General features: G+C 33.7%; 1 protein-coding gene across 1 annotated transcript; it reads right to left on the bottom strand.

Moving 5' to 3' along the window:
• Positions 1–3,851: 3,851 nt before the first annotated feature.
• LOC133190126 (uncharacterized) lies at positions 3,852–4,679 on the bottom strand. The gene is made up of 3 exons (XM_061325601.1): positions 4,349–4,679; positions 4,061–4,162; positions 3,852–3,910 (listed from the first exon to the last, which is right to left on the bottom strand). Exons 1-2 carry the CDS (start codon positions 4,587–4,589, stop codon positions 4,101–4,103), a joined length of 303 nt encoding a protein of 100 aa, XP_061181585.1. The 5' UTR covers positions 4,590–4,679; the 3' UTR covers positions 3,852–3,910; positions 4,061–4,100.
• Between the last annotated feature and the right edge of the window lie 4,275 nt (positions 4,680–8,954).

The raw sequence follows: 8,954 nt of genomic DNA, 5'->3' as shown, positions 1-8,954 counted from the left end.
ATATATAGGAACGATAATAATTTGACTCTAAATAGTTTGACACCTAAGCCACCAAATTATTTTCATCATGAGGACCAACTTTATTCTAGTTATTGTTGTTCTTGCAGGTATTTATAAATTTTTTATTACTTTTTTTCTCATATGAAATATGAAAAACAGATTTACCTTATTAATTGTTTCATATTTGTTAAAATGATCTTATATGTAAGAATCATCAATATTAATTGAAAGATCAACAGAACTATAAGATGCCAAGATTCAAGGCTGCTTTGTTGAGCAAATGTTAGGTCTTTTAAAAGTTGTGATGCGGACTAAAACTCACTTTCGGAGATTAATAATTTAAACTTTTTGTATTTATCTGTTTGCGTTTGCCTATCTAGCCGTTTATATTTTGATAAAAGAAGTAGTATTTTTGATGTAAAGTTTTTTACAAGTTTAATCCGAGATCCTTACACGACACAGCGGGGTTTTCCAATTTCCTGATCTTCACCTATAAATTTAAAAATTATTCATTTTTCCATGAATTAAGTCAACATGTTAAGAACATTTTAGATAGAATGGTACTGTAATAGCATTATACAGTAAATGATACTGTTAAGGTTTTCACAATTACATGTACTTTTAATATTGATACCTTTGACTCCTACAAATAAAATTCTCCAATCTTTTTTTCTAAATTATATTTAAAAAAAAAACGTCGAGTTGAGTATATTATTAGCTACTGAACATAATATATAGATTTGGAGCTATTGATTTTTTTCTTGTCTTTTTTTTTTTTTTTTTTTTTTTTTTTTTTTTTGTAGATTTTATATTTTGTTGGTTTTTTATAATTTGTTTGTTTTATTCTTGTTTGTTTTTATTTTGGGGTTTTGCTTGTTTGTTTTTGCCTGTTTGTTTGTTTGTCTGTTTGTTTTTTAAAAATGTTCTTCCAAATAATCAGTTTTTTGTCGCCCTTTTCTTGAGCTTACACATGCTTGAAAGAAAATCAACAGTTCTAAACAATTTTCAACACCTTAATAAATGAATCCAACAGAGTAGATCGATCTTTGGAGATGTTTCTCTTCCTCTTTAAATGGATATATTTTATACCAGTAATCAACTTAATGATAACGTTCGATACATTGACCTTGCTTGCAAATACAGTCTGTCGTCAGGTTGAATATTGACTGACGTATTTCATACCAATTATTTGGCCATTTTTTCCGTTTAACATAACAAGGGACACACGGTAGGCGTGTCCGATCGACAGGGGATGCTCTTTCCTTCATGAAACCTAATACCACCTCTGTTTTCAGAGGTCCATGTTTGATAGGACTTTGAGCATGAGTACTATCGTTTATCCCTACATTTTTGTTAAAATGTATTTTTGCTTAATTACTGCGAATAGTTACAATTATCGTACTAAAGTTAAATTCATATGAAAATTGATTTTTCACTTCATTTGACGATTCCACTCAAAATATGCTTTCCATAAAATTGTCTACATACATTAGTTGTATTCAGCTGATAGCCTGACAGTATATGTAGAATAGAATAAAAGAGAAACATATTCTGCTTTTTTTAAAACAAAATATACGATTTCCAGATCCCTTGACTTCTATAATTATTTATAACTGATCATTCTAGCTATTGCTGACAATTGGGGACTACCATTTGCTTCTGGTTCGAAGATTAGGTGTTTTTCAGGTAAAGTAATCTTTTTTTATTAATGAAAAAATGATTCTTATAATTTTTTTCTTATTAGCGATAGAATAACAAACAGCTATCCTATATATTTAACAGGTGGATGTACAGCATGTACTACATCATCCGATTGTCCGGGAGCTGCTGGACCTGGTCATGTACATCAGTGTATTAATGGCTGTTGTAGATGCTTTTCTTTGTAGAGTACATCGTATAATTAATAAAAATACTGCTTGTCTTTTCTTGTTTTTAAACACAAGGAAATTGGTTACAACCCTTTAAACCAAGAAGAGTGTGCAAATTTCTGAAAGTTTAACATTTCGAATTTTATTGACTTATTATATCCTCTGCCACACTTCTTTTTGCATTTAATGACAAAAACCACATTTGTTTTTATTTTATAAAACACTTCTATAAAAGTCAAAATTTTGAATTGTTAAATAATACTGCTCTTATCAAGTACAAAGAATTCTCTTTAACAATGAAAAATGATTTCTTGTTGTCTACATTTTAAGTTTATAATTTCCCCCAATTTTGATGTCTTGTAAAAGACAAAATCAAATAATGTATACTTATCTGTAAAACCATACGGCCCACTGAGGTTAAGGAGATGAATAACAAACTGTCGTATACTGATTTTTATTTTAATATAAAAATAAGTACACGACTACATTGTATATCTGGATATAGATCATCTGATCGTATTTTAGTTAATTCATTTAAAAACTGTGCACATACTTTCTAAATCCATTGTGCTTTCCTCAATTATTCATGCAGAGAAAATTTAACAAATTGTTAAAGATGTGAAAATAAATAGTTTTTATAACCCAGATACATTCATTCGTTATTTTGTTCAGAGACTTCATTTTTCTTGCTTACTTCTTGTTTTTACTTCTAATGGATGCTTTCATATAGATGATAGTTTTATGCCCCTGTAATCGAAGATTCGGGGGCATATACTTTTTGGTCTGTTTGTCCGTATGCCTGTCCGTTTGTCCTTGTCCATTACTTAAGAATGTTTTATGCTAAGGCTTTCGTACTTCACCTGTGTATTCCTTGTGACAAGACCTTTCTTTGTCTATCAACATATTTGACCTCTTGGCCTTGGAGTCTGACCTTCTTTTGCAAAAATTCACCAAACTTTAACCTTGATCATAACTTTTGAACGGTTGGCGTTATTGATTTATATTGCACATGTGTATTTCGTGAGTGCAGTCTTCTTTTGGCACCAATATCTTTTTTTTTTACTTTACACCTTGACCTTTGAGTTTGACTTATTTTTGAAATGTTCACAAATTTTATGCTGTAAAACTCTATATCCGAAACCTTCAACTTCATCAAGAGTCACAACGAGGGCAAGCAGGGAAAGGCCAGATTTGTATATCTTAAAATAGGTAGTTAATGGTGGTTTCAAAAAAGAAAAGCGATTTATAGGTTTGCTTGATTACGTATTTGCTGTCACCTAACAACGTAACATTTACATAATAATTACATGAAAATCTGTCGAGGAAGTTCCCCTTGAAAATGTACTGAATAAGACTTGTTTATTGGATATTATGTAATTTTAATATAGTCATATGGTCATCATTTGAAACAACCAACTCTTGATCAGATGTTTTGAACATATTTTATTGATAAATAATCAACAGATTGGAAAGAAGTTCTTTTAATTGACTAGTTCCTCTACTTATTATAACTAATTTGATCAGATCTTCCATAAAGAGCAATATTACATGTAAATCGTTAACAATGAGCCTTCAGGGCATTGTTTTCTAAAAAAAAAAAAAAAAACCCAAAAAAAAAAACGTGTTTTCATGTATGTTCACTAGTTGACATATGTTAATTACCAGTTAAATACATTTGCATGAGCGATTCTCTCTCATCGGTGGTCGAAAAGTGACCATTGTTGTAAGAATTTGATTGAAGAATGTACTTTAATTTGAAAACATTTGCAATATTTATCCTTTATTTTGGTTGATTTTTGCACGCTATATTGAATGTATTTCATCTTTACATTTTAAACATTTCTCATTTTGAAAATGCTTCTCATTAAAGTTACCTTTATTTTGATTTTTTTTATTTGGCAGCAATAACTTTTTAAAGGAACCATTAAATAGATTGGTTAATTACTTACTTTACAGAACAATATACAGAACATATATATTTTCTATGTCAACTTTTATTCAACAAACAAACAAAAATCATTCCAACTGGTTTCTCTTCCAACCTGTTAAAAAAGAAAAATAACAATTTTATTTTTGCTCTTTTCATTTAATGCAGTTTATTGACTTTTTTTATGATGTTTACTTTATTTACAAAAGTAGTAGTTAACAAAGAGGATTACTTTATAAACATCACAAAAAATTAAAACAAGCACCTGTTGGAGTATCACGCCCCTCTCTTTCTACATTTCACATCTAACCGATGATGGGGAGAGCGGTGTTGTTGGTCAGGGTGGTCAACAGAAGAACCAGAGGAACTGAAATAAAAGATTTATACTATAAAACTGATCACTACACAATTCTGTCTTTAAAAAATAAAAAAAAATCTTTTAAATTTATTTCAGTATTTTTTTTAGTCTGATTATTCATTTTCTTTCATCAGAAGGAGTAAATCAAAAGTCATAACAGAATTAATTTCTGATATAATCGGAATGAATACTTACTGTAGTTGACAAAGGTTGAGAAGGTAGATTGTTTAGCGAGTTTGTTCAGCTGGTTTCTCTGTTGGCGAGTCTGGAACCATTCCTGGAGGTATCTCTGTTGGTAAGCCTGTCTGGCAGCGGTGTTTCCGACTCCTCCCACGACTGAGGTCTGGGCGCCAGGGTAGTAGTACATACCCTCCACAGCAACAACAGCCAGAGCAATCACGCATGGCAGGATCATCAAAATGACGGACTTGTTCATGTTGCTGTTTGGTGCGAGCTGATAGCGAATCCCACAGTGAAAAAAGGAGATTATTGGCGTGCAAGTTTTCAGGGGTATATATACCTAATGTATCAGTCACTTACGTGAAGTGCGATTGCATAAATTACATCATATTTTTACGGGTGTGATAACGCTGTCTGGATTTTTTCGTAAAAGGAAGTTAATATCGCAGGTAAATTCATTTCTTAATGTAACATATTTGTTCCAGTTTTTTTGCAAATATAATTTGTATCAATCTGTATCAAAGATTGGGAATTTTTTTCTTGGATTCAGTCATCATCAATTGTGTTTAATGATGATTCTTGAGTGAATTGATGTGATGTGCTGTGCATTCCTATATAAAATATATGTAGCTAAGGAAATCCCAGAAAGAGATTACGAATATAACATCCTAGCATTCTAAAGGTTAATTCTTTCAGTTTTTAATAACGCTAAAACACCGAAGATAATATCTTCTCATACATATGTAAATAAAATCATATATGGAAATGTTTACTGGTATATACAAGTATTGATGACTTTTATTACATGGTTCATTTATCTGCTAATTTCAAAGCCCAAAGGCAAAAAGAAAATTACCAATTTATTACAAATTTACACCCGACGAGAGAAGATAACCATCAAAACATAAACGTAATACATGATTTTCTTAGTATTGATAATAATTTAGTGCAAATTGCTTAAATCTCCAAATTTTAAATTAAATATTAGAAAAACATCTGGACGATATCAAAGAATCTGGACGATATCAAAGAATCTGGACGATATCAAAGAGGACTCTCTGATCTAATAAGTTTTAAATGCTTCATAAACTAGTTATATCTATGCATACAATAAAAATAACCTAAGAAGTTAACCTAATCCATGTCTTATTGGGTTGGAAATGTTTGTTTCTTTCCATGTCTTATTTGTTTTATGGACGTAAAGAGAACATTAATTTATGAGTTTTCATTGCGTATAAAACTTTCTGAATTTTGAAATGAAGTATTTTATGTACCAAACCAAACATCAATGGAATTTCTTCCTTGGGCATCAACATTATCATATATCATCATATATATGAAGTTATATATTCTTCGTTTTCAGACGTATTGTACTACAGCATATTCAATCAAAACTTTTCAAATATAAATAGCATCAAAACATGTGACTTTTCTACGCTTTATACATGTACAACTGTTCCTCAAGATAAATTAAAGAGCATGGTTTTTGACATCATAGACAATAACAGTTACTTACTTTCATATACGACGGTTATAATAACATTATTAGCTCACCTGAGCCGAAGGCTCAAGTGAGCTTTTCTGATCACATTTTGTCTGTAGTCCGTCTGTCCGTCTGTCCGTCTGTAAACTTTTCACATTTTCGACTTCTTCTCAAGAACCACTAGGCCAATTTCAACCAAACTTGCCACAAAGTATCCTTGGGTAAAGGGGATTCAAGTTTGTTCAAATGAAGGGCCACACCTTCTTCCAAGGGGAGATAATTAAGAATTCGTGAAAAATAAATGGCATCATTAAAAAATCTTCTCAAGAACCACTGTGCTTGAAAACATGAAACTTATGTGGAAGCATCCTCAGGTAGTGTAGATTCAAGTTTGTTCAAATCATGACCCCCGGGGGTAGGGCGGGGCCGCAATGGGCGATCAAAGTTTTACATAGGAAATATACAGGAAAAATCTTTAAAAAATCTTCTTCTCAAGAACAGCAAAGCCATAATTGGTCATATTTATATGGTAGCATCCTCAGATAGTGAAGATTCAAATTTGTTCAAATCATGACCCCTGGGGGTCGGGTGGGGCCACAATGGGCGATCAAAGTTTTACATAGGAATATATAGGAAAAATCTTCTTCTCAAGAACAGCAAAGCCATGATTGGTCATATTTACTTGGAAGCATCCTCAGGTAGTGTAGATTCAAGTTTGTTCAAATCATGACCCCCGGGGGTAGGGTGGGGCCACAGTGGGCGATCAAAGTTTTACATAGGAATATATAGGAAAATCTTTAAAAATCTTCTTCTCAAGAACAGCAAAGCCATAATTGGTCATATTTACCTGGAAGCATCCTCAGATAGTGTACATTCAAATTTATTCAACTCATGACCCCCGGGGGTCGGATGGGGCCACAATGGGCGATCAAAGTTTTACATAGGAACACATAGTAAAAATCTTCTTCTCAAGAACAGCAAAGCCATGATTGGTCATAATTATATGGTAGCATCCTCAGATAGTGTAGATTCAAGTTTGTTCAAATCATGACCCCTGGGGGTCGGGTGGGGCCACAATGGGCGATCAAAGTTTTACATAGGAATATATAGGAAAAATCTTCAAAAATCTTCTTCTCAAGAACAGCAAAGCCATGATTGGTCATATTTACTTGGAAGCATCCTCAGGTAGTGTAGATTCAAGTTTGTTCAAATCATGACCCCCGGGGGTAGGGTGGGGCCACAGTGGGCGATCAAAGTTTTACATAGGAATATATAGGAAAATCTTTAAAAATCTTCTTCTCAAGAACAGCAAAGCCATGATTGGTCATATTTACCTGGAAGCATCCTCAGGTAGTGTAGATTCAAGTTTGTTCAAATCATGACCCCTGGGGGTCGGGTGGGGCCACAATGGGGGATCAAAGTTTTGCATAGGAATATATAGAAAAATCTTTAAAAATCTTCTTCTCAAGAACAGCAAAGCCATGATTGGTCATATTTACATGGAAGCATCCTCAGATAGTGTACATTCAAATTTATTCAACTCATGACCCCCGGGGGTCGGATGGGGCCACAATGGGCGATCAAAGTTTTACATAGGAACACATAGTAAAAATCTTCTTCTCAAGAACAGCAAAGCCATGATTGGTCATAATTATATGGTAGCATCCTCAGATAGTGTACATTCAAATTTGTTCAAATCATGACCCCTGGGGGTCGGGTGGGGCCACAATGGGCGATCAAAGTTTTACATAGGAACACATAGTAAAAATTCTAAAAAAAAAAAAAAAACAAAAAAAAAACCAATTTGTTAAGAATAGCAAAGCCATGATTGGTCATATTTATATGGTAGCATCCTCAGATAGTGTACATACAAATTTGTTTGAATCATGACCCCCGGGGGTCGGGTGGGGCCACAATGGGCGATCAAAGTTTTACATTGGAACACATAGTAAAAATCTTTTAAAAAAACCTATTTGTTAAGAATAGCAAAGCCATGATTGGTCATATTTATATGGAAGCATTCTTAGATAGTGTACATTCAAGTTTGTTCAAACATGACCCCAGGGGGTCTGGTGGGGCCACAATGGGTGATCAAAGTTTTACATAGGAATACATAGGTTAAATCTTTAAAAATCTTCTACTCAAGAACAGCAAAGCCATGATTGGTCATATTTAAATGGAGGCATCCTCAGATAATGTAGATTCAAATTTGTTCAATTCATGACACCCCCCCCCCCCCAACCACTTTTATATTTAAACTTTTCAACCTTTCAAGATTGAAGTGATTTCTGCTTTTTCCTAGCCATAGTGCTCAGGTGAGCGATGTGGCCCTTGGGCCTCTTGTTTGTAAATACAACCTATCGTTTGGTGTTATTTTGTCTGACACGTTTCATACCACTTGTTAAGTCGTTACATTTATACTAAATTTGACTATAGAGTACTCTGTCCACCTGATCAATTAATACATAGGGTTCACGGCGGGGTGTGACCGGTGGCCAGGGGATGCTTACTCCTCCTAGACGCCTGATTCCACATGTACCTGACGAATGGATGGTGTAACCCCCCCCCCCCCCAGCTTCTGAGAATTTTTATTAGACACAAAAATTCCTTTTCTATCATTCCTATATTTCGATATTTAATATTTTTATATACTGTATAGGGCCAATCTCTAAAACTTAAAGCCCAAGATAATAAGCACCACCCCTCAAATTTACCTGGTCTGTGTACCCCCGCCAAGCGGAAAATGATAACAGATATCGAAATATAGGAATGACAGAGTAAGAATTCATGTATTTTTGATAAGTTTTTGTGTCCAATAAAAATTCTCAGAAGCTAAGGGAGTTGGGGGGGGGGGGGGGGGGGTGGAGGTTACACCATCCATTCGTCAGGTGCCTGTGCCTGATCCCACCTCTGGTGTTTCCAGGGGTCCGTGTTTTTGTTTTGATCACGGTTCGTTTTGTCACTGTATTTCTGAGATTGATCACTGTTTGCTATCTGCACCTTACATTGTATAAATATGAGTCTGCCACACCATTTCAGTGATAGGATGTTTTATTAAATATACACATTAATGTCTAACTATACATGATATACGGGATGACATCAGCATCCCTTATGTAGCAATATTCCATAACGTCT

Source organism: Saccostrea echinata, unplaced genomic scaffold (assembly GCF_033153115.1).
Source record: "Saccostrea echinata isolate AGI-Se365-2 ecotype Australia unplaced genomic scaffold, CSIRO_AGI_Sech_v1 ptg000020l, whole genome shotgun sequence".
NCBI classification, from domain to species: Eukaryota; Metazoa; Mollusca; class Bivalvia; order Ostreida; family Ostreidae; genus Saccostrea; species Saccostrea echinata.
Note: the sequence above shows the minus strand (reverse complement) of the source record. Positions and strands in the feature narration are given on the sequence as shown.

What these genes read in the sequence shown, in the direction of transcription:
- LOC133190126 (XM_061325601.1), bottom strand. Translation starts at nt 4,589, where the DNA reads ATGAACAAGTCCGTCATTTTGATGATCCTGCCATGCGTGATTGCTCTG. An exon ending in CTCAACCTTTGTCAACTACA is followed by an intron (nt 4,163 to 4,348) that starts GTAAGTATTCAT and finishes CTTTTATTTCAG; the next exon opens with TTCCTCTGGTTCTTCTGTTG.